We start from the raw sequence: 27,129 nt of genomic DNA on the forward strand, positions 1-27,129 counted from the left end.
AGGGTGGTGAAGAGCACCGGCAAACACTAGAAGCTAAACACTTACGCGGCACTGGATGAGGCGGCCAGTTTTTCAGCTGCCTCCAGCTTCGATCTGTTTCGGTCGGTTTTGGGGATGGTGTGATCGCGATCGGGAGATGAACCGAAATCGGGGGAAGGTTGGGTCGGTTGGTCGGTGGGAAACGGCCCAGAGTGTACGGTAGGAAAAATCGAAATCATCCGTTTTAGTAACGCTTTAGGGAACGGTTAGTTGTAATCTTCTTTTTATGTTGTAAACAAAGCAGTAGAAGTTTTGCAATACATTACGAGACGAAACAAATTTGACTCACAGAAATGTGGAACAAAATGAGCAACGAAACGAATTCAATACAGAGAGAAAGAAACAACAGAGAGGTGTAAAGAAAGGTAGTAAACGAGCAATGCACGAGTTCGTTTGGACAGCGTACGAGACAGTGTACGAAGTGTGTGCGTGACTAACCACTCGAAAAACTATTTTATACTACGCAAAACTATTTTGCAGCACAACTTTTGTGTGTGTGCGTGTATTGTGTGTAATTAATAAGTGTTGCTTGGGTTGACAGAGCGTACAGGAACGTGTCTTGCAGGATGCAGGCACGATCGGCCAAACGCTCGAAAGTAAATGTTGTTTTGCTAAACTAGAAGCTGACACGTACAACACACGCTAAAAGTACACACGTTGTGGTGCTGTGCACGACCTATGCTACTCAAAAACCATGTACTGTGTCACACACACGCACACACGGTGTGCTACTACTTCCAAAATGGAGTCTGTGCAGCCTAATGCTGCACAAGTGTTGGCCTGTTGTATCTACAGCAGACAGTACAATAGAGGACAAAGACAGAGAAAACACGATGCCCGTTAAGATGAAGAAAATAGAAAGAGTAGAGAAAGAGCGTACGACGAAGACAAAGAGAGAGAGAGAGCGAGAGAGAGAAAGAGAGAGCAAAAAGTGGATCGCAACTTTGCAGTGGAAAACGAGTGAACAATGGCTACGAAAGTGTAATGGTTTTCCAGAGCAAGCTTTAAATATAATTTCATTATGGTTCCTGCACCGACAAACTGTCTACAGCAATGCAAGAACACTCTTCCTTAACGATATCGATTCGAGGCTCTACTCTGCAACACTCTAGGGTAGAAATATTTAATTAATCAACCGGACGACAAAGACACGGTTTGGTGACCCCTTGCGGACCCAGTGTACAGGAGGTGTGCTAGAGGTAGCTAGAAATTGGAGCATACTTCGAGGCTGACATGCAAAATAGAATGCTTATGTTATGTTTCATAGTAGGGGAAAAAAGATAGAAGAGGATATAAAGAGATGGAGAGAATGAGAGAGAAACTAAAAGAAAAGAACAACACCAGCAATAACTGTATGGGTCTTACGATAAATTTACAACGAGGTCATTGAAATTCTTCACTTCAAGTTCTTCCCTCCCGAGTGCAATCCTCGGAAGGGTTTCTCGCCTAGTCTGCACGGAGTGCTTAAGTGAGCAGCAACAACAACAAAAAAAATGGTTGCATCGCATGTACCAGCTCTCCTTTTTTCCCTCACTTTCACATCTCATTTAAATGGACTCAAGAGAAACTTACAACCTCCTTTGAAGAAGTGCTCGAGTTACGCTTCACACCGTACCAGTGGAGAGACCAATTGTCAGGCCAATCAGATGTCCGACAGTCTCGACATTCCCTCGGCGGGATTGCATTTCCACTCACCATGCAAAAAATGCAAAAAATGAAAAATAAAAAACCCAACTCACACAACCGAGACCTTCGCTAACAATGCAGTGGTAGTGGCGCAGTGGTGCAGATTTTATGCAACAGTTTTCTGTGCCACCCGTCTCCAAACCGGTTGATGGTGCCATTTTGATGTTCTATAATTAAAGCGTTCTGGCGCTCTGCAGCGGCTCGCACCCTTGCGAAAGTGGGTGCACTTTGGCCTAATGAATTTCCCATTCGCACATTTCCCTTTCTTTTCCCCGTTCCCTATTTGATGCGGCTGCGTGTGACCGGGCGGCCCTTCGCACGCTCGTGATGATTGCGACGATTGGACGGGTTTTACTATTATTACTATTATGTCTGGGGATTAAATTGTTAGCCAGAGGTGTCGCAAGAGATGAAATGATTGCGAGCGTGTGTGTATTTGCGTTAGCCGACACTGATGGCACACTTGTTGACTTGGCGGCAGCTAGAATGCATTTATTTTCAGTGTGACCTTGCGCAAACACGGCGGGCAATGGGAAGTTGCAAACAATTTGCTTGTTTTTGTGTCTTTAAAACTGAACAGTTTTGTTCGAGAAATTGTTCTTTAGCGAGATACTAAAGTTTTAAACCTTAAATACTTCCCACAACAGCACAAATTTTTAACTAGTATTTGGGGCTAAAATGGATAACTAAAGCTTTGTATTGGTTTTCCTACAGCGAAACTCCGTTCAGAATCGAATAGGAATATTCAATTATCGTTTCATAAAGCTTATTGTTATTGTTATTATTGTTGTTATATATTTAATTTGTTAGTCTCGAGGACTATACTATATGAACTTAAACCTAAACCAATCGTAGCTTAATCCTACATAAAAGTGTTAAAGTTTACTTCAATGAAGAAAGTATCAAGAAAGTGTAAAGGCCGGGATACATTGTCCGTACTCGCTACCCGTCAAACATTGCGAGGGTTGCGAATGATATCATCTGCTCGAGATCTTATGGTATTTCAAATAATCTTTGATTTTTATTCATGGATAATTTTTTTTTTACGGTAGTATTTGTCGAAAAGGTCACTATTTTAATTTTTGTGGATTTTTTAAAATAAAATGACAAAATTCAGGAGTTTAGTATGCTACAATTTGCACTGGTATACCTTCTCTTGGGGTGCTATAATTATAACTGCTAAAACTAAGGGGTAAAAAAACTACCAAGGCTCGCAAGCTCTTTAATGCGAGGGCTCTGGGGCGGTGAACTTGTATGGCGTGCGAGCCCTCGCGCGCCCTCGCAAATCGCTGTCAATTGCATGGCGGGTAGTGTAATTTCGATTTTCACTAGCGCATCTGGTGGCAGGTGACCAAAGCAGTTTTCCAAACAATTTGGAGTAGCTTCAGAAAATATGTTATTTTTACATTTTTTTACATAAATCGGACCAGAAAAGTTTTGTAAAAGGTTGATACGAAGGTAAAAGGAAGGTAGGTTCTGCACGCCTTGCATCTATGTTTGCATCGCAAAAAGATGAAAATAATACTTTATTTTGAGATCCGGCACGACCATTCCCTCGTTGACCAGAAAAAGCTTCCACCAACCGCCACCATATGCGCTAGTCGAAAATCGAAATTACACTAGCGAGTAAGGACAATGTACCCCAGCCTTATCCCTACCATCAGTCCTCTACGCCTACGAAATATATGTCCTAAAAAGATAGGGAAGACTGTTTCTGTTTAGTCTGTTTTGTTTCTAAATTGTCGAAAAAAACACTGTTGGAGGCAATTACTGAGTCATTTCGCCTTGGGTACAACAGATAGAGAAGCCATTTATTGTGTCCTTTTGACATGTCGTCTAACTCAAACACGAGTAGCAAAAGAAAGATGATCCCATCGGCATCGGCAAACGCAAAATCACAATAGTTCATTATCTGCGACATTGTTTAAACAATTCATGCTTTAATTGCAGCACATTTATTCTCCGAACCGTCATAACAATGTACACTATGTACAAATCTTCGTACAATTCGACACAAGTACACACTCTTAACCACACTCGTAGGTCAGCGTCGTAACGATAATGGCGAGAATAATGTAGTGGAGTTCTGATTAAGCCAAAACCCCATAATTATCATCAAGCGGGAGAATTAAAATTATATGCACTAAAGAGAGAGAGAAAATAAAACTGGAAACTCTGATGATGCTTCAGCAATTTTCTTTCGCATACACAAAAAGAAGGGAAAAAGAACCTACCCCACAAGCGAATTGCAAATTGTTCCAACACCGAAAACCAAAGAGTGGAGGATAAGATAAAACCCAAAAAAAAGCAACAAAAAACCCCGCTACATTGCAGAATGCGTCCAATATTTGGGGGCTTTATCTATTTTACTGTCGGCTCACTTAAGAGCGTCTGGTTTGCCCGCAAGAATGCCGACCGAAATGAGTATGCCGGGTGTGGGCGGTGATCGTAAACGCGAAGCAGTGGGACAACGCGCGAGGCGAGCGGAACCCGCACCCGGAAAATCACCGGACGGCGGTTTTGTTTGAATTATTTTAAATGCTTTTCGTGAAGCAAGACAAACCGCCGCGAAAGAAAAAAAAACCTCCACCGTAATAAAGTCAGCAGCCATGAAATGATGATGGACCGCAAACCACCCCTAAAGGGGGGATCTAAAAGGACTGACTGAGTTTTCTTTTACAGCCAAACAGCCAGCCAAAGGACAGAAGAAGAAGCAAAAAACACACACACACACATTTCCGTCATGAAGAGAAGCACTTTTTCATTGCAGAAAGAGGGAAGGAACGCGAACAGGACGGTCTGTACAAATTATCTTCACATCCACCACCATGGGCGGCATCCGTCGCGTCCGTCGAACCATCAAGCGCATCTCATTATGATGCAATTACAGTGGAATTCGTGCCAGGGGGTAGGGATTTCGCGTTCGGCTCTAACGAACCACTCTAACAAATTGAAGCGGAAACGATCAAATAATGCTGTTGACAGTTTCTGTAGCCAAGTGTTGACGAACTGTTGTGTGCTCGCGGGACGCCTTGTGCTCGGGAATGCATCTTGGTCTTCGGGCCTTATCCGCGCGCTGTTCCCCGAGACGTTGTTTTTCACGCCTGAAAGCCGTCCTTTTTTGTGTTTTTTTTTTGTAGTTTCCTACTGCAAAAAGAAAGTGGAACGCACGTCCGGTTTGGAAGATAATAAATTCAACCTCCTTTTGAACCCCACTCGCAGCGAAATTCCTACACGCGAGCCCTGCTGTGGGTACGCTTGCTAAATAGAGCACCATTAATTCGATGCCAAGTCCCGCTCTTCCCATTGCCCTATTCCCGATAGAGAGAGAGAGAGGGAGAACAAAAAAACCCACATTAAGCTTTCAGGAATGTGACCCACGTCACACAACGCTTCCAACTGCTTTACAAGTAGCCCGCACAGCCCCCCGGTTGCATTTAACGGTGGGGTGGCAAAACAAACGGCAATCGATTGCATAGCCATAAAAAGCAGCTGGCACAATGTACATCCGCTCGTCCTGCTCCAGCAGCACAACTGCAGGCAGCAGTTGCCTACGCTCCGCAGTGAACCAGGAACCAGGCTCGTCGCTATTGCCCTCGGAATGGAATGGCGAAATGGCAAATTCATCACGCATCAAACCCGGATACGAGGAGGGTAGGAAAACTCAATTCAAGTTTTCGCACATGCCACCCCGTACGGCACGTCCTCGGTGTGAAGTTTATGGCCGGAACGCGCGCGAAACATTGCCGGCCAAGTGTTCCAGCTCCAGTTTGACTTCCTTCGGGCGATCTTGCTGCACTAAAAACAATAGCGGATGCGTTGGAAAATTGCAACGAAGTGCATGGGAACATGGGTTCTCTCGTTTCGGTAGATTCAATTAAAACACCCATGCCCATACCCTGCGGACTAGCCCGTGTGTGGGTGAGAGGTGTGGTAGAGTGTGGTATTTTTATTTTACACTTCTCCGTTGGTCGCGCCGCTTGAAGTGCTGCACTTGCAGGGCAGCTGCCAAGCCGCACGATAGGACACAGGTGTTAAAAATAAAAAGAGAACTTCTCTTTGGGCTTGTTTTTGTAACATTAAGGGTGGGAAAGCCCTACAGCTTAGCCACGTGTTTTTATTTAATGCTTTAAAATAGCTTTCCAGAGCTTATGTTGGCGTGTGTTCGGCTATTTCTAGATGCTATAAATAATCAATTAAAGGGAGTTCAAATGCATATTCTTATCGTTTACCAATTGGTATTACTTTTCACACTAGAAGGGGTTTAAAAGTCTAGTTTGATCACATCTATTTAATACTAAAGCCCACATTTAAGTCTTATAAGAAGTTAATTCATACTTGATACATAATTTGAAGTAGAATCATTGAAATGAATGCATACCCACCATAGATTTAATGAACCAGTTTAACAAATTTAATCAACATAAATACACTCGTTTTTGGATTAATTTGCTTCTGTGCTTTAATCCCTCATAATCCCCCTATGTTTGACTCCTGCCACGCAAACATTGGTTTCTCCTCGCCAGGCATCCTTTTGCCATTGTCACGCCATTTGTCAGCTGCTTTACTAAAACTGCTGCCTTATCTTAGCAATCAATCGAATTAGTATGCTTTCTAGCAAAGAGCAAAGCAAAGCAATAGGACTAGTGATGTAATCTGTTTTTGTTTTTAATGGAAACCACTGAGCATGCTTCAATTAAAGCACCGAAATGAGCGCTTAAAGTATTCGCACGAATTGATTAAATAAACCGGAAACCACCCATTTCTATTCCAATGTTTCGCTGTGAATGATTCAGATTAGATGGAAAAATAATACAATTCCTTTCTGCGTTTCTTTCTTTCTCTTTCTCTCTGTCTCTTATGCGAACGATTTAGCAAGCGATTTAGTGTCTACACAGAGGCAAGCTACGCCCGAAAGCGCACCATTTTGCCTGGCAGGCTCTCATCAGCCCGCCCCCATCTGTTGAGCTTCCCGCAGCGAGCGCGAGGCAGAGGGCAAGGAAATTCAATTCACCATCCATCCGATGCTGCCGGAAGTTGACAAGCATCTTCTCGAGATAGGGGGCGCCGCGTATCTAGAGGATCAAACTGCCGGCTTCAGCCTGATCTGTCTGTTCTTTGTTTTCCCATCAGCAAGAAGCGTCCCGTACATATCAAAACCCACACACACACACACACACACACACGCACTTATTGCCGGAAGGAAGTCTCACAGGCACCGGAACATGTGGAGTGGCAGCCAGCCAAACTGGGAAGAGAAAATAATTTCCCACTAATTACGTGTTTCCAAATTAGATTGCCGTATCATGCAGCCACCACTTAGTGGCCGCATCACGCTGCTCTGTCCGCTGAACCCGGACCATATAAGCCTCTGGCCACACACACACACTCAAACACACAGGACAGAAGCAGCTTGCAATCACGCATTGCACACGACCGCGCGGCTGACAGTTCGCGCTAATAGAAGTGTCAGGATGTGGATTTTGTGCCACACTGACGCACATACTACATGCCGGCACACCTTGTTCTGGTGGCGTATGTTCTGCCCCCGTTTTCGCTGGTTGATGTTACAGCAGAGTTCGGCACGGGACTGAGTTCGAAAATCGATAACTTACAACGGGGTCAGAGCTTCACCCCCTCCGGAAAATCCGGAAGCACCGACCGGAGAAGAGGTGCAACATGGACATTTGTTGTTTTTTCTTCTTCTGCCCCTACCTCATCGCTTTCATAACAGCTTAAATTATTCAGCTCAGAGCACACACACACACACACACACACAACCCGATCACTGGAACCACCCCCTGCAACAACAACTACAACGGCATGATGTCGAAAGCAATCAAAACATTATCAGGCGGTCCATGTTGTTGCGCTCCGTTTGTTTGTGTTATGATGAACATAATTTACCATCAGACTTCAGTGCATGTTGTAGCTGGTACCGCCCGCGCACACACACACACACACACCTGCCAGCATTGCCAGTTTTCCGGCCAGTTCCCACAATGTCTGGCCAACAGTTTGTGTGGGTGTGTGGGGCACAAAATGGTGATTGGTTTCGTGTGATGAACGAACGCGGAAAAAAAATCAAAGCTTACACACCCGCACACAAAATGGCTTCAACAATGTCTCGGAAGGAAACACAGCAAATGGGAGCGAACAAGCCTTTGCTTTCGCACAGCGAAAAGCTTCCAACCGCTTTGGCCACCAACAAATTTGCCGTCCAGCGGCGCGCAGTTATGCCGTTGAAAATCTTGAATGAAAAATTGATTGAAATTCTTCCGTTTTTTGGACCGGCGGGCAACGGCCCGCAATAGAGAAGGCCGAGAAAGTGGGCACGTCGAACGGTTTTGTGTGTGTGTGTGTGTGTGTGTGTGTGTGTGTAAGCTTCTCGGCAAAAAGGGAATGCTTTAGCCCACACCAACGCACACACATCTACACCGGATTATTACGAAACGGGGAAAACAAATGAATAAGTAAATATTTTGCTTCCTTTCCGTTTCGTGGGGCACGTGATTTTTTCGCCATTTTTCCCTTCCTTTCTTTTACCTTCCCGGTGTGAGGTTATTGCTTCCCCCTGTTTTCTAGGGATTTTTTGTTGGAAAAGGAGGTAGACAGAAAGAGCGAACGAGATGCCAGTAGCGTTGTTATACAGGGCCCTCCGGATGGTTTGCCGATGGTTGTTTGTGCAGCAATGATGATCCTTTGTTTGGCTCGATTTTTGACCAGAGCAGGAACAACGCGGCCACGGAGGACACGGTGCAAGTAATTTGTTTGCCAACCGAAATCTCCCACTGATCACACTTTAATGGAGGCGGAAATCAAAGCAATCGCATTACGCTGGCATAATCTTTACCACGACTGACGCGAAAACACAGTGCTTCATCGGACACCGAGCCGGTGTGAAGCTGCGTATTTATTTAGTATTTTCGCAGGAAAAAGATCAATGATGGGAGGGGGCGGGGAGCATACCAAAGGGAGAACGTCATTTTTATGCTAAAACAATACTGAGTGCCATGTTTTGCAGTTTGGAGGGGCTTGTTTTGTTTTGTTCGTGCCCCAATTTAAAACTTAAATTGAACCAATTCGTGGAATTAAAAATGTATCAAGTTATGCGATTTGCAGAGTTGGTACTCACTGCTGGTAAGAAGCAATGCCTCGTGTGCTTTTAATTGGATTATGTATTCCTAATAAATATTCAGGGACACGTTCGGTATGCAGGGAGTTGTTTATTTTTTCACAAAACTTCGATAAAGACCATTCACTTCTGATGAAATCATTTGGGGATGTAAAAATCTCGCTCAAATAAATAAAATCCCAGTTGGAAAGTATCTTATTGTCATTTTTCTATACAAAATAGTTACAGAATTGCTGTCAAAAGAATTCTGGGAAAATTTAAACAAGAAAGAAAGTGAAAGTTGAAAAATCAACTCGCTGCGTTTAGTGGAATTTTTAGCTTGTTTATTGACCATGAATAGGCCAACTTAGTTACGGGCATGCGATTCTCTGCAGGCTAAAATGCGCCTAATTTGGCGAATTGGCTTTTTAGTCTGCAATGTTTGCCGACCTCTGTTCTAGGCGCATAATATTTATTGTGAGACAGACAGTCTTCTTCTATTTGGCGTAACGTCCTACATGCCGGTCATGCCGGCCTATACAGGCTTTCGAGACTTTATTCATTACCACGCAGCCGGATATAGTCAGTTCTTGCTACGGGGGACGGTCCATTCTAGGCTTGATCCCATGACGAGCATGTTGTTGAGTCATTCGAGTTGACGACTGTACCACGGGACAGCCCTTGAGACAGACAGTATTATAGTCAAATATTGTGAGAAACTGTACTGAGTTAAACACAGATCTATAATAAACGAAAAATGAATGTTTCTGTTCTACTTTAATCTATCAATAAAAGTCCAAGTACTAACATAAAATTCTAGATAGGGCTAGTTATTTTCATTTATAAATATTTATATCTACAGAATTATTGAATAAAAAAAACAAAGGAACCAAACTGAATCCCTCAAAAATAAATACTGTGTTAAAGAGAAATGTAATTTTAAATAATCTTGTCACTCTGCGTTCAGTTTGACCGTTTTTTCAGTGTGTAAAATACTCCACATTCTTCACTGTCTACGCTTTTCCAGCACGTGATAAAACTGTTTTTCACTTCCCAATATACCAACTAGTGAAATGCCAAAAAGTTTCCCCCATATAGCGATGGATCGCTTCATCTTCCCAACACGAAAGCGTTCTTTTCTGCACTCCACCCCACACACAGACTGTCATTTACACATTCCACTAAACCCAATCCCGATCGAGTTAAGGACGTAACGGCCGCAATCGTTGCTTAAACTTTGTTTCAAAACACACCACTAATCCTAGCTCCATGTGTGCATACATTTTTCACTCGATTCAGCACAAAGACATTCGTGATGAGAATAAAAAACGCCCCAGCCACACACACGTTACGTCAAGATTTCGAACACAAATCTAGGAAGGCAACAGGGGCCGCACCGAGGAATGGAAACCTGTGGACACAAAATCACCCGAGCCAATATTGGTTTTTGCCAGCAGCTCGATTCTCGGATCGTAAAGTGAAGGCAAAGGCAAAGTTTGCGATTGGGTGTACGGGCCGGATGCTGCCCGTTCAGCCAATCCGGCCCGATGGGTTGCGGTTCCGGTGCCAGACATCAGCTGCTAGACGCATTCATAATTCAATCCTAGAAGTGATTGACATGTTGAATCATGGTGTGCTGATGTATCTGCTGACGGTCGGCATAAAACTCTGCCCGACTCTGACACACCCACACACGCGTGCTGTGTGGCATCTGTTTTCATTTGATGCTTTGATATTTCGCCGAGCTCGTTCCAGTTCCACAGTTTTCCACAGCGCACACTGACCGATAGCGCAGGACTTTGCGTTCTTTGCATTTGGCCAAAGGTTTGCCCGATCGAGCCGAACGCTAAATTTGAACAGCTCAGTAAAGTACTCGGGTAAATAGCGAGCTTTTCCCTTCACTAGCACCAGTACTTCAGCAGCAGTAGTGTCCTCGGAGGCGAGCAGGGAGAGAGTGACAGGCCGAGGAAACTTTTGTGAAATAGGGGGTAATCACATCATTTGATGCCGCTGATTTGCGATGTGCCGAACCGCACCGGACGCAATATTTCGCGGCGCGTACCAGCGAGTTGATTGACGTGACGAGGATGCATTTGACGGGTTGTGCCTGCCCGGGCTCAGTCTGTTTACTGTACGTGAATATGCACACTACAGGCAGCGCTTGAAATGGACTGTTGGAGTGTGTCAATCGAACTCATTTCAGCTCATTAAGCAAATCCCGGCCTGCCAGTTGCATAGTTGCAAATCGACAGGGTCGGAATGCTTTCAGAGGGCTTGACAGTGAGAATTGAATAAAATGGAGACAACATTCCACTTGCAAAGAATCAAATTATATTTTATAACATTGTAGTTTTTAGAACATTTGCAATAAAAATTAAATAACACGATCTTTAATTTCCCTTTTTCTATACACCCTGCATAATCACAGTTTTGAGAAGAATATTTGTTTATGAATACACGTTAATTTAAAATTACATCAAACAAAGAATCAAAGAGAAAGGAAACTTAAAACAAGACAAGTGGAAAATAGTAAATTTAGTGATTAAATATACCGTAAGAAGGTGCAAAATGGTTTAATATGCTCTATTATTCTGTTCAATCTACATTCGATAAGTGCACAAAAGGATTGCGAAAGAGGTGAAAGAAAATGCTTAAAGTACCCCCACTGGAAGGAATTATAAGATGCGATAAAATAGACAACAAATACAGACAGAGGAAAAATGGAAAGCCAGAGCCACAACCATTCGACAAAGAAAGGGACACAATAGTCAGACAATCGTTACGCAGGCAGATCGATACGTATGTGTACAACGCTAGGCAGCAGCACAAAACACAGAAGAACAGAAGGAAAGGAGAGCACAACCAAAAAAAAAACATACTGATCCAATCACATCCCAGTCACATCGAGTGAGAATTATACATAAAACAACACACACACACAGACACACAAAGAGAGACAAAGTCAAGACAGGAAGAGAAACACTGACTGTAACGGGAGACCAACCTTTCCGTGGCACTAGGGCACCTTCTGGCCAGAAGATAAATTTTTTGACCACGAAAGCTTTCAATACACAAAGAATAAGGGGAGTTTATGTTGTGATGTTGGTCAGATAGAAGGGTTAATTTTTATCGTTTTTATTGTCGCATCAACAGAGGAAAAGGAGTTTAAGTTTGAAAAACATTGCGTTCTATAACTAGCTGTTACTTTCTGGATGGGAGGGAAGAATACTGGGAGGATATTACAGAGGGTGCGAGTTTTACAGGGAGCTTATAGATGCAAATAATGGCTTTAACTTCCCAAACAAAATCCAACTTTATCAAGCTTTCAGCTATCTACTAAAGAACAACTGGACTATGAATATTGATACTTTGTCGTTTACATTAGAGTGAATAGAGTACAAACAAGAGTCAAACTTTAAGCCGCAAGCAGCCTGGTATCATTTGCTACAAAAGCTTCCACAGCACCAATACCCATGGCGAAGGGCGACGGGGAAAAAACCGACGCACAGCTATCCCTAATTAATGACATCCGTCCGATTGTGTGTATTCCCCGGGGCACAGATATAGCTTTCACCCAATCTGGGAGCAATTTCGCTGACACTAACCTAATCATCGGATCGTTCCGTATCGATGATGGACGGAGCACTAATCAAAAAGACGGCACACATAAAACAGGGGAAGAACAGCAAACACATAGAATAGAGCAGCGGCCGACAGCAATGGGGGGGGGGGGGGGGAGGGGGCGGATGTAACTCAATCAGTTACATCGTAAGCAGGCGGCAGTGTGTAGGACTCTGTGGGCCACTAGTAATGACCTGATGTACGGTCGATTCCGTTGGCTTGCTTGTGCTGATCGATCGGTTAGTAAGTGGAAGAAAACAGAGAAGGGACAGGATGGTGTGAGAAGGGAAGCAGAAGAAGTGCGGATACTAACCCACACACTAAGCCAGGAAGAAAAGATTTAGTGGCAGTAAGTTTTACGCAAGAACACGTGACGAAGAATAATAGCTGCAAGCAAGGAACGGATCATTTCGACTGATCTGGAGGGTGTCCTGTTGGGATCAAATCGCCTGGTAGGGGGCTGTATTTCTGCGACAGAAGCAGTGCGAGATAGCTTGTCGACAACCACCACAACCCATCAACTTGCAGCAGCTGAAGGAGAAAGGACGATGGCAATAAAACCGGGCAGGGAAAACCTTGAACGAAGAAAATCGATTCTAAATTCCGGTTTGTAAAGCTGATAGCGGGGGTAAAAACACTCCGGGGGTAAAGCACATAAACTCACACATCACGGATAAGGTCACGTGTGTATGTACGCGCCGGTGTACTTGGGCAGTTACTTTACTTTTAGTCAATCTTTTCCCTCAAACGACGCTCAAACGACTGCTCGTATCAGGGGATCAGGAGTAATCGAAACAATGGAACAAACGTTTCAAACATAGCACGTGAAGAATAAAAGAAGAGAGAGAGAGAGAGAGAGAAATAGAGAGCGAAAGACAGAGATAGATAGTGAGGTGTATAAAGAGATCAAAAAGGTAAAGAAATTGGATAGAGAGAGAGAGAGAGAGAGATAGTGAAAGAGAAAGAGGGTTAGAATAAAACCAGAATCAATAGCAAACGAGAAAACCCAAATGGAACAAGTAGTACAAGAGAGCAAAAAGGAGGTAAAACAACGGGAAACAACGGTTTTCGAAAAGAAAACAAAACGAAATTACCTATGGATATTCAAGCTTTCAAGGAGCATATCCCAGTAATCGGTTCTATCGTGGATATGTATATATAAAACGAATCAAAAACACGTACACATATATATGTATGTATAAATCATAATTCTTTTTTTTTTGCATATCAGATGAAAGACGTACAGAGTATAGTAAGGTGGTATTCGGAACGGGACTTGCAAGCGGTTTGATTTTTGGAGGATGATGTTGAACGATCACTTCGTCGGACGACTTAAGGCAGTTTTGCTTTTCGTAAAAAGTTTTGCTCTACACCGGCGAAAAACGATACAAAATGTTCGAAACCGGAGGGTGGAGGAACGAGACTGCAGGATGAAGGGACCAAAAAAGCCGACGGATGACGTAACGTTTTCAGTGGTGAAGCCTGAAATCGGTAACTAACTTTCCATGCCCCGTAAGCGATGCTTCGAAGAGTTGGTCCGAAAATTGAGTTCGAAAAGTTCGAAATGAAATATGGAACGGAAACTTATTTTCGTTGTTGGTTAATGCTCAAGAACACGTAACACATCTTTAGTAAGTGCAATGCTTTATGCTTGGGATAGTAGAAGGTACGTCAAAACAGCACAGTCGTTCGACACAAAGAGCAAGGATCGTTTTGAGACGAAAACAAAAAACGAAACAGAAAACATTAATATCCAGTACGAAAATGAGGTACGAAAGAACAAACATACGAAAACGAAATGTAAAAGACCATCTCAAAGATAAGAATGTAAAAAGGGGTAGAATAATGACAAGACAAGTCGATTGAGAATACATCGCAAGGAAACGTCGAAAGGCACACATCGGTATGTACAGACAAGATGAGAAAGTATGACAAATAACAAACAAGATAACGAAAGGAAAACACATAAAACATATAAAAAAGAGATACACATGAAAACACAAAACGAAATGGAACATAGAAAGAGGTACAACGAACATGATCACACGATGTACAGTAGGAGACGGATGAGAAAATAGAATAAAAAGAGACAAGGCACGCAACGGGGCACATTGCTCCCATTTTTGTTGCGAGTTACATGGTACAACACAGAAGATACGACAAATGCTCTAAACAGGGTTGATGGAATGAGACAGAAGAGAACATAAATAGGGTGAAAAGTTGCACAATTTTAAAAGAAACGCTTTTCTCCTCCCAAAATTTAAAAAAAAAAGGACAAATGTGTCAAAGATCAAAAACGGCCGCAAACATCGCAAGCGTTCCAATTGGCGCGGGCTGAAGAACAAGTATGACTCTTGGCCCACATCGTACGAGTGTGGAACATAATAGCACAATGTTGCGAAACATTGATGAAAAGGAATGTAGCTCGTACAGCTCGTTCACCAGATGGTTGGCGTTTAGATGACAGAAAGGAGCGGAAAGATGAGCAATTGGCATTGCCTTGTGAAAGCATCCATCAGGCGCTCGATGCAGCAGCTTTTTTTTTAACGAAAAAGGAATGCTCGGGGAAACTCGGGCTGTATTGAAGTATTGTGAGTTTCCCTGATGCGATAGTTGGAGAGTGCACACAGAGCTTGATGGGAGAACATGGTAGATAGCGATAAATGGGGAGGGTTGGGCAAATGACACATAAAAAGAGAGAGAGAGAGAAAGTGCTTATGGTGCAGATAAAAGATGATCACGGTGCAATATACTCAGGTGCAATGGCGTTGATAGTATGAGGGAGAGAGTGTGCGTGAAGGACGGAGGATGAAACAGTGCAAGGAAGAGCAGTGAAACGGTTTGGAGCGACGAACGGACGGACGAACGGACGGACGGACAGACGGATAGACAGACAGGCAGGCAGGCAAAGGCTACGGGGTAGTAGTGGGGTTACGGGGCAGTAGTGGTAGTCATGCACAACCGGAAACGGAAACTACTTACGATGGTGGGGGCGACGGTAAAGGTACTTGGTGGATTTTCCACGTCGCCTCGGACATCGAGTGCTCGTCGGCGGCGTAACATCTCCAGAGCGACTGTATCAGCGTCGCGGCCGGTTGCCGGCGCCGGATCATGTGCTTCTGGCGCTGCTGCTGCTGCACCTTCAGGGCGAACCCGCTGCCCAGGATACCCTGCCGGGGGAAAGAAAAAGGTGGAATGCCGAGGCATGATTAAACGAACTGGCACCGGTACTGCAATGGCGGTTGCAATTCGCTGGGAGCTTCCATTGCCGGGTTGGTTTCTTGAGCGAGGTCACCGTACGCGGTACACAGTAAAAGCGATAAATAATAGCAATTTGCAACCACCGTATGGTGTCCCGTGATTAATTTTATGCAATGCTGGAATAAGGTTCTAATTAGATTTCAAACATGCGGCCAGGTGCACTCTTGTTGGAAAGTGTAGAAATAAAAGCTCCTGTACGATGTTCAATACGGTCAGAATAAACAACGTTTTGCTATAATAATATCTACAGCATATTGATTTAGTGTATCATTAATCGCTTATGTAAAACACAGTTAACATATTATTTTGAACATCAAACAATGCAACCATTTCTGTACGGCTATTTTGTATTAGTACTGTCCCTTGCCTTAATCCATTTCGTCCATTAAAAGAATAATGTTTGAGATCCTTCATACCTCAACAATAATTCCAAGGAATCAAAACCAGCTCTTTGCCCAAGAACAGATATTTTAAATTTAAATGCTCTTCAAAGTACACAAATTCAAAGAATGTCTAAACTAATCCATCGTCTTGCTAGTAACATTCGTTTATAGTTATGTACCTTCAACATCGTACAATTTGACATTGAAATAAATTAAAAGCAACAGTTTTATTGTACATCCTTTGCTGTGTTCTTCACGCCTTTCTTCTCGCCATTAAAACCACTCGTCACTAGTACTTAGTTCTTAGTGCACAATACACCCCACGTGCGAAGCGGTAACAACGAACACAATAATTGGCATCAATTGCACACAGCGACCGTGTGCAGCAGGTAACGAACGTCAACCTAGAACATGATTACAGCCATGCCGATAAAAAACAAAAACAACTTCCCACGCAACACCACAGTGGCCACCACGACACCGCCGCTGTACCATGAAAGGTAGACCAACTTCCCAGAAGGAGGTCAGCAATGCAAGATTTATCCTCTCAGCGAGAGGATTGAGTCGATGGCGGGCAAAACATAAAGAGGTTGAATCTGCTCGACACGAGAAGCCCGCCCAGTGTCCCCGTCGGGCGTTTGGCTGGCGGCATGCGAGCCATGTGTCGGTGTGTGTTTACGGTGCTCCACTTCAGCACTTCAGGCCGGGCAGGTTGGTACGACTCTCGACCGACGAGAGCACTTCACATGGTTGAGGGTCAAGCATGACGTGCTTTAAAAATATTATACACTCGGGATGCTAAAGCGTACCCTTGCAAACCGTTGCGATGGGAGCAAATGAAAAGTCCTGCACGCCTGAGTCTTCTGAGCGTGTTCACAAGAATCGTTCGGTTGTTCATGGCGGCGGGCAACGGCAAGAGCGTTGCACGTTGCAGCAAGAGGGATGGGGGACACTGGGTGCATGGGGCAGCCGACAATCTTTCGCCTTTCTAACGGCTTTCAAGTTTAAGTTTTGACGTACCGTGTCGGACGGGCGCTGTTGTGAGCTTCTTTCCCTTCTCACATCCCTCCATACCGTCGCAATGCAAAAGGCACGTGCTTAAAAGTTCATTCGTTTTATGTTCAAAGTTTCTCAGTAACTTATTTATTTATTCGCCTTTTTTTTCTCCGCTGCTCTACTGTCCGATCGTCCAGCAGACCGGGCTGGGCGGGCCTGAACGTATTTTAGAGGGTAAATAGTTTCGGACAGAGCACGTTCTTGCGCTCCATTGGAGACGGCTCTGGCTGGTAGCAGGCTCTAGGTTGTTGAGTGGAAGATTTCCGGACGATGGTGTTTTTGCCCACAAAATCACACACACACACACCCATGGACACCTCCGGCGGGACAGAAATCACTCATTTTTCAGATTGCTTCTAATTGAATTTACGGCCCGGACGGAAGTGGTCTATGTCGTAATAATATTTCATTTTCACGTCATAGCCCACGGATGGGGAATGGGTGGGATTGGGACGGATTTTGTGGTTATATTCCCAGTTCTATCTTGCAAAACGTGCACCAGCGCCCCCTGTAAGCCATGGCGAGCCCTCTAGCACATGGAAGCTGTTTGGTGAAAGCGTCCATTGTAAAATTTATTTCCACCAGAAGGGCGCTCACGTTTTCCAGAAGGTGGAAAAACTTTTGCCTCAATTTTGGGAAACGGAAAGAAGGCACAAAAAGGCTTTTTTTCGTTTGCATGAACATGAATTCCTTGGAAATGGAACAATAAAAATAGATTGCTAACAGCTAAGCTTTAAACGTTGGCAAACATTGGCTTCCTTGGGAATTTTATTCAAAAAATGAATTATGTAACTCAACATCTGCAAACAAGGTTAGTAATTTACAGTATTCTTTTAGCATTGATGTTTTGAAAATTATCTAAAAAAGGCTTTAGGCAGTTCAAGTTCTTTTGGAAATATATATGAAATCCTAATTACAGAGATTTCATATTTATATGAAGAATGTCAAAAGGAGATAAAAAATGAATTTTTTGTTTCTTAAAATACTTGGGACATTTACTTTCCTAAATTAATTGTTCTCTGGTCTAGATTTAACATCTTATCGTGTTAATGGATTTATCTTATTTGACTCCTTCCGATACATATCTAGATGTTCGATTGTATTACGTGTATGCTTATAAGACTTGCGACTTGTTTATCTCGTAGCGACAGGAGCATATAGCTCCCGTTACCGTCGCATTCATTTGTCCGTGCGTAATTCTACACCTGCCTGCTGTCCATGGCAACGTTGTAAAACGACTCCCCTGGGGTGGTTTTTCCATTTGTAAAGGGGACGCTGATTTATACGCAGAGTAAAGGCACCGATCCGAAGCAAAACGGCACGACGCAGTACTAAAAGTTGTGTGTATTCTATAAATCAGACCAGCTTAGCCGCTTACACTTCGACCCCGAAGCACACACACGCACACACACACCCGTAGGTTCTTATGGGTCAAGCGTCTCAAGTAGCCAACGCAAGGCGTAGTGTATGCTGTGGCAGCAGGAAGCAGGACATTACAAAGTAAAATTAATAGCCTCGATCAGCTATTAACAGCCGTCCGGGTTGGGTTTGAACAAGTCCGCACAATCCTTTTTTGTTTTGGCACTGGCAGTAGCAGCAGCAGCAACCATATAGGGACCATTTTTCTTGTACCGATTTACCCCCGTGAACAACCGCGACCCCCCCGTATAGCTCTGGGCGAGTAAACTAATAAGAAAAATTAATAAATAAACACTTACCGCGGGCAGTGCGAAGAAGGAGATGCCTAGCAGGGCGCAGAACGACGCTATAATTTTGCCTTGCCACGTCTCCGGCACCATATCGCCGTACCCGACCGTGCACAGCGTTATCTGCCGGGATGAACGGTACGGCCGGGTCGAGCCCACACGTCGTCGTGCATGTGTTGTTGGTGAAACGAGAGAAAGAGAGAGAGTGAGAAAAAAAAACAAGCAAAGAAACGATGATAAGAAAGTGGAAGTTATGTGTATTCCGACTATTTCTCATTAGGCCCACGGACCCGTCCGCCAGGATGAGAAATGGGGGTGGCCGGGAAATATTTATATTATTGCATAAATTAAAGGTATCCGTTTTGAAGGGGATCCGAGCTTATCTAGGTGAGGGGGCAGCACGTGGGGAGTACATTTTTACATCCAACTCCTGGGGCCTGACGACGGCCAGTCCACACACACACACACACGCTCCTGCGGTGCAATAATTTAGAATTTAATTTGCTTCCGTTGAATATTGAAAATCGGGCGCGCCTGTGTGGGAGGAAAGCCCGCGAGCTGGCGAGCCGTCGTTCATGATCTTCCTTTTTGTACGCTCTGTTTGTGTACTTTCGATTAAAGTTCTGAAAAGGGAATGGCAAAAGAAAAGGAGAAAGGGAAATCGTTGCTACTTACCACACCCCACCACAACGCTTGAGCAAAGTTACTGAACTTGGTTCCCCTTACATCCTTCTCCATTAAATACACTAAAAACGAGGCAAAAATAAGGCCCAGAAACCCTATATACAAGGTTGTAATTAATTCCTGTGAAAGAGAGCGAGCGAGAGAGAGAGAAAAAGAGAAGAAATGAAAGATAGTTAGTTTACACGGGCAGACGCGATGGCAGGCGATGGGTGAAACGGTTTCGGTGTACAAGTCCTTCGTTAGAACAGGAAATTAAATGAGTCCAAGGATAATGCGGTTTGCAATGGTGACCAGGCTCCACACACTGACTCAGCCATTCCCGTGCTTAAAGCTTCCTGTGGCTGTCGGTGTGTGTCCGGTTTGGGAATGGGAGGAGGGAAACATTGGAGGGATATCGTAAAATTGGAATTAGCTTCAGCATTAGCCCGGTAGCCATGATCCACGAACACACACGCGCCCATAATCACAAGACATGTGGGCTTCCACTTACGATGGGGAGCGATAGAAGGGTGGAGTTCGTGTGAAACCACAGCAAAGGTGTGGAAGGATACACGATGGGCACACGTGACCGATTCGTAGCACACAGCCGATCGGGTGAACTAAACACTCACGCACACACGCTGGGATGGTTCCTGTGGTTCGGGGTTTGGGTGGAGCAAAATTAATCTAGAGCTTGGAAACGCTTCGGGCTGGGCTGGGAATATTAAACCGGCAACGATTTCATTTAGTGCAGGTAAGGTGGAAAGGTAAGCGTTATATAGGCTTTAGATGATGAGTGGGGATGAAAGGGAATACAAATAAATTGGTGTCTATTTTCTACAAAGTGAGGTACTCAAGAATAAACATTCGACTCCTGGACGATGAGAAATATTGACAAAGGTCTTAATCAAACGAAGCTTTGCACCGTTTTCATTTCTGACTTCAATTTTGTTTTCTACGATCTGCTTTTTTCCTTTCGATGATTTTGAATATTTTGTTTGTATCAAAAGAACTATAAAAATACTTTTTTTAAAGCTGACTCGTTAAAGGGTTTCTTGCATGCGTTATCAAGCAGAAATAAAACAGCAGTTATATCTACTTTATAAATCGTCGAAGCTTTGATATGTTGACTATACAATGGAAGACTTTGAAATGAAAGCTTTAACATTATCAAAACATTACTCATACTTTAAATGGGAATTAAAGAATGTTATATTGTACAAAAATATTTGAGTATGTATGCTTAGGGTCGTATGAGTCTAATCTGAAAATTGACTCCATATAGTAATGTGGCCACACATGCAACAACACACTTGGCCCAAGACAAGACACAGACATGGCGCAGTAGGTCAACACGACACTGGACACCGTCAGCGCATTCCAACGAGCAACCGTAGGATTCGCTGATGCAGCCGTTGAACGCATCCCGGCATCAGCTAAGCATAAGAAATAGGGCCAGATAGGTTTCAGTTTAGATCAAGAACTCACCCGTAACGGACTTGGAAGGGAATTAAGGATAATATTTTTTAAGAGCTTGGCATGTCCCACACATAACGTTAAGGCCGGGCTACATTGATCGTACTCGAAGATGTAATTAGGATTTTCACTAGCGCACCTGGCGGCGGCTAACCGAAGCATTTTCCCAAACAATTTGAAGCCGCTTCAGAAAATATGTTATTTTTCCATGTTTTTTACTTAATTCGGACGAAAAAGTTTTATTAAAGGGAGATGCACATGTACTGCACGCATTGCATCCATTTTCATGACAAAAAACGATGGAAAAACTACTTTATTTCGAGATCCGGCACGACCATTCCCTCGATGACCAAAAAAAGCTTCCACGAGCCGCCACCAGATGCGCTAGTGAAAATCGAAATTACACTAGCGAGTACGGACAATGTCCCCCGGCTTTTATATGTAGCATCATCAATTCTTCTTGATGGGTTTAAAAAGTGTCTTTCCCATAATAATTGAATATTCAAAAATGAATAAAACATGATGGCCTTAAAATGAACTCATCACACTGAAAATGACACTTCCCACAGCTTGATGTATATTATTGCATCGTTTACTGCTTCATGTCAAGGGCAAGTCATTCGTCTTCATTAAAACAACGATAGTGTAGTAGCACGACATGCATAACGCAGTACTGGCGCTCGGACTTCTCAAGCACCGCTATTTCAATTACAAAAATTATCCTCCCAATTAATCTATTATCTCTTATTCGCAAACAACCTGTTTATCGCAGATGGAACGTACCGCTAGCGCACCGCTCAATACATCAATAGCGATTGGTAGCATCATTGTCTTATCTAATTGAACAAACAACCTAATCGCCGACGCCCAAGGAAACGGTAAGCCTGATGATTGTTGAGCGCCTGATCGTTATCTGCTGTCGACGAGGGGTTTGCCGGTGCTGCAGCGTGCGATTGTGCTTTACAAATTGCAATTGAATAAATCCGCACATTGCAAGCGACCGGTGGCTGGCATCATCTTATCTTAATAGGCATCGGCCATTTGGCTTAATGAAAATTAATTCCTCCTCCCTGCCTTTCTTGCGTAGCTCATTTGAGTTCCTTGTATCAGAATTGTGTGATTTTTTAACATTTGATATACACTGTCACTTCTTTCAATGGAAGCGAGAAGCGAAATGCATACATGCAAAGCCTTTATTTGTCCCTGGTTGATAAAGAAATAATCCCGCCTGGAGGAATCTGCAAGCTGCAAAAGCCGCACAATCGTTAAATATCATGCACTGGAGTAGCAAAAGTGGATTTACAATTTATTACACTGCTGCTAGCTGCATTTGTTCATGTTTCTTTTGCTCAATTAAAACTTTTGTGAAATGCCAAACCACACCGAAATGAAATTATTGCACTTAAAGCTTAAAAAATGTTTAACTGCCATTAACTTTCCACTGCGTCCCACTACAAGTCGTACTGTTGGCTTCCCAAATGCTTCAGCGTATGCATGCTACCCAGATTAAACGATTCGGCCGACGATTTTGTCCATCCTTGCACAAAACGGTGTATGAAGAGTGGCTGCGCGCTGCTGGGCAAAGGAGTTGGTCATGTTTTTGGGGATTATTAATTGAAATTTAATCCTTCATACCGTGGCGCGCCAGCTGGCCGTGCTCGTTTACTTTGAATTTGCCGATCGCTGCCTGAAGGCCGATAACACCGGCTGGTTGGATGCGAGCACTAATCCGCCTCACAGCAATAGCGGTAACGCTGGCAACATAAATTTGCCAATGTGCTACGAAGCGCTTGGACAGTAGTAAATGTTTGTCCGAGTTTGCAGGGGTTTTCGGGTGAGGAAGTAGTCACCATATTTCGATTTTTTGAAGCTGCAATCAATCCTGTGTAAAAGAGTTGCCATTACAGGAAGCACAACTTGTTGTTTTGGATTTTGTGCTTTAAAGAGATAACTATTGAGATACAATTTAAACTATAATTATTTAGTAAACTGAAGAGTAGGTAACCCTGCAATACTACTATTTCGCAAGGCATATTTTGACCCAATAAATTTCGTTTACTCAGAAATAAGACAACAAATTTTCGAGGAAATTGCGCTACTCTTCTTTGCTATTATAAATGCAGCAAAAGCAATAAAAGACCTTTTCAGACAGAATACAAACAATGTTATCCTTCCGCAGTACACAGTTCCGGCAGCCCGTCCAAAACACACAAACACAATCATCCACTAGTAACCGTGGATACGATTTACCATACGAACACAATCATTCTTCATTAATTTCACTTTGTTTAGCGGCAGAACCATCCACCACCAAGCATCGAGACACAACCGGCACGTAAAGTAAAGCCTCTGCAGCAAACGGAACACAAAGCAGAAAACGAACGAACGGCAGTGCACCGACTGTTCGTTGGGAATGGGAAAAGGTTTCCACCGACCGACGAGGAAGCGACAGGAATGGAAACAATTATGAAAGTTAAATGAAATATTGTTACACTTTTTACCCCGTGCACCCGCATACCGGTGCGTTGGTAAAAGCGAATCGGCAAACCGGATTATCAGTGGCACGGAAAACAAGCAAATGTATTTGCAATTAAGTGCAGCCGGAGTAAGCTTCCGCAGAGCGTGCTAAAACGCAATCCACGACATTGGTTTTGGAATGGTGCAGCAGCAAGGCTGAGGCTAGCGAGGAAAAATGGCACGGAACACATTCGTACAGCTGGCACCATCACGGGGAAATCGGTACCAACAGGTAAAACTCGAACCGTGCAAAACTGTGTACCACGCGGATGCACAAATTGCATTTGGATGCTGCAAAAACATATATACATATATATATATATATTCCCTTGCACGCGCTTACTCCGACACACCCGACGACCATTATCTTAATGAAGTCTCGCTACAGATTGCAGGTAGCGCAATTGCATACGGTCGGGCGATGCCACAGATAGAATTCATCGGTATGTAATTGAATATATGCTACGTGTACATCCCAACCGGTATGCCTGTTTGCTCACCATTAACATGCTAAATTAAAATATACTGACAGGAGAAGCTGCTTCACCTTATTGCTAGAGATATCGAGACCGAGAGCTGATGTATCATTAGAAAGCTGTTCATTTCGAATGGTGAATAAATAATACCACCGTGGCTTGGTGGCATTGCAAGCGGCGAAGATGGGTTCAGGCAATATTGGTTTGGTTTGGTTTCAAAAGCAATACCAATATTATGAATATTACTGCAATTTGGAACGTAAATGTTCAATTACGAAGTGTTTGTTGAATAATTTCATTTCGTTTGAAAACTAATAGGATTTGAGCGAGATCTGCAACAGACCTTGAAGAGAGGCTTAATTTTATTTTAACATTTCTTACGAAGCATATACATATTTTCTTAAACATATTAGATAAACAAGGCTATAAATGCAATAAAAGTACATAAGCTTTATAAAGGAATGAAATGGTTTACTGATTATTCTGATAACTTATGCCTTTTCTAGTGCTTTTTGCTTGGGTTTCTGTAAGGACGAAAAATACGGTACGATTCAAATTAGATAAGGACACCCAATCTGGGTCGACTAATGAATCAAATAACTAGCTTATGACGATTCCATAATAAGAAACAAGTGTATTCGAAATGAGACTTTAACATAAAGCGATTATATTCATGTAAGGATGTACTATTCCATTTAATTATTCAATATTCAATTAAACTACTAAAAATGGTATTAACTATTAACTTCAATATAATTAAATTATCAATTTTAATAATTCGTTAGCAAACCATACGACAATCAAGGTCGAACAATATTATGAAAATAAAAACAATGACGTTTGCAAACAAATGTAACAAAAAACAGCAAATATTTCCTTTCGAAGTAAGCTGATGTGATACACATGCAACAGCAAAAACAGTGTGCGGGGCAGCTCCTGTGGATTGGCCGATTTTGGTAATTTATGAAGAAACTATAAAATGATATTTTCATACCCGTAATGGCAACCCTAATTCGAGCTGTTAGTATCAGTAGAGCAGAAACCGCTCCACCATCGGTCCGGTCTGGATTTAATGGCCGCATAAATCAGCAAGGGTTATGAAATTAAATGATTTTATTTTGCCTTTCTCTAAACCCCGGCCTGACCGCTTAAATAGCATATGGCGCACACAGATACACAATGGATTAAGAAACAAAACAAAAAACAAGATCGTTACTGAGTGGTTGGTGTGTATGTGTGGCTGTAGGTTTGCAACGCGGCAAGGTAAATCAAGAGTGAAGTTGTGGTACATTTTCCCATGTGGTCAGGAAAAACACCGAAAGTGTGTTCCATTACTCATCTCAACCACCTGCCGGACATCCGGAAAGGCTCTATCATACCAGCCCCCTTCTCCCCATCATTGCCGTTCCTTTTGAAACGGGCAGCTTTCCCTGTCAGCATAATCTCCAGTTTGGTTGTGTTGCATCGCCATCAACTTTATTTAGAGGCGAAACCTTGGTACGACAAGTTTTGTTCAACATTAGGGAGAAGAAGAAAAAAACGTTCAAAATTTACACTACAATGGACGCCGAGCGCATGATTCGGCCGGCCAAGCGAACGTTCCCAACCGAACCGGAGGGCCTTTGCCGGACGCTAATTGTTTGTGTCGGAACTTTCCAAGAAAAGTGCCGGTCCATGTCTACCCCACGCACCCCCCCCCCCCCCCTTTGCTTGTGGCAATCCTTGCCAAACACAACACCAAACACAAACAATGTGTAGAAGGGCTTTTCGGGGTAAGTTTTGAGTGAAAAGGGTTTTTTTTTTTGTGGTGCAAAAGTTGCTCGCACTGTGCCCAGATTGATTTAGTTCCCTTTCAAGCAACTTGACATCCTCGCCAGCGCTTTGTTTCTTGGCGGAAAATGAGTGGTACAAACTCGCCTGACAGTGCGCGTTATCTGCTTCGGTGAAAAATGATGAATGATGGGGTTTTGGCCGGCGGAACGTTTGTCCGCCGTTGCCGATGCGACTGTGCCCAGTGTGCGTGTGCCCTCGTGCACTTGACGTTCATCATCGTGTAAAAGCGCGCTTTTGTGAAAACCACCCCCACGAACGATCGTAACCGAACTGAAAAAGGCCGAATACAATCGGACGGTGGAAGCTGCTAGCGTGAGGTGAGCACCGCAACATGTCAGCCATCGATGGAGACGCCTGGTGCCGCGTTTGCTAACACGATCATTAATAATTTTCATTCGAGCGGAAGGTTGCCCGCCCTGCTTGGCATCCCTGCTTGCTCATCCCCATGCCACCGCTACGTTCGCTAAATTATGCACGATTATTGTTATTAAGAGTAAATTGTTGTGGCACTTTTGCGCTCGGCACATGTTAGCAGCATGTTGTTACGCGCGCGCTAATGGAACGTTGCCAGCGTTGAACGGCGGGGGTTAAACATGAATCGAGCTGCAGTTAAAATTCTTCTCACATGTCTCCGGCTACCATTCACAAAGCTTACTCAATTATGCTTTGCCCACCCCCATCCACTGCGTTCCGAAAGCATTGCTTTGCTTTCCACTTGAACGAGTGGAAATATTGCGTTCGATCATCGATTCTCCTTCATTAGTCTTCAAGAAGTAATGCGCCACCGTCTTTGCAAGCTTCATACCAGCCTTCCTTAAATCGGGTAGGAAGGCAAGCACCACCGTACGACACACCGGTTACACTCCAGTGCACTCGCATACTCCATCGAGACTATCCAGATGATGAGCAAATATTGCTCCACTCGTCAACTGCTCGTACACAGCCACATGCAGGAACCCACACACTGACCTCAACCAGTCCACACCATGCCATCAGGTTTGACGTCATCGACAAAAAAAGCTCCAAATGGTACGGCCAAACGTTCCGCAACGACAAATCGTGACAGCTCGGAGAAAAGTGCCACACCGTAACTGACCATTACTGTTTCCATCCATGATCCCCATCCTCGAATGCCATTTGATATCGGGTTCAGCAAAATCCTGACTGTTATCAGCTATGTCTTCTTCCTTTTTCATTCTTCCAACGCGCTCTACTTCGACACAGCAGCTCCAACCACTATTCCCTCAGCGCGTCTTTTAAAAAGAAAGCAAAAGAAACTACCCATTTTGCAGGGCATT

At 43.6% G+C, this 27,129-nt stretch overlaps 1 protein-coding gene across 18 annotated transcripts in view; it reads right to left on the reverse strand.

The window, feature by feature from the left end:
- LOC120950889 (potassium voltage-gated channel subfamily KQT member 1-like) overlaps positions 1 to 27,129 on the reverse strand; it is a 162,571-nt gene that overhangs the window by 61,183 nt on the left and 74,259 nt on the right. For 12 of the 18 annotated variants that reach the window (XR_005751154.2, XM_040369304.2, XM_040369303.2 and 9 more), the window contains 5 exons: positions 19,542 to 19,670; positions 18,879 to 18,989; positions 15,443 to 15,630; positions 11,844 to 11,900; positions 46 to 93 (listed from right to left, as the gene is read on the reverse strand). Coding sequence is in view for 17 of the 18 variants with exons in the window: in XM_040369304.2 (XP_040225238.2) it covers positions 46 to 93; positions 11,844 to 11,900; positions 15,443 to 15,630; positions 18,879 to 18,989; positions 19,542 to 19,670 (533 nt within the window). In the remaining variant the exon portion in view is untranslated. The remainder of the gene's footprint in view (positions 1 to 45; positions 94 to 11,843; positions 11,901 to 15,442; positions 15,631 to 18,878; positions 18,990 to 19,541; positions 19,671 to 27,129) is intronic. The other 6 variants (XM_040369289.2, XM_040369292.2, XM_040369300.2 and 3 more) reach the window with 3 other exon arrangements.

Source organism: Anopheles coluzzii, chromosome 2 (genome assembly GCF_943734685.1).
Source record: "Anopheles coluzzii chromosome 2, AcolN3, whole genome shotgun sequence".
Lineage (NCBI taxonomy): Eukaryota > Metazoa > Arthropoda > Insecta > Diptera > Culicidae > Anopheles > Anopheles coluzzii.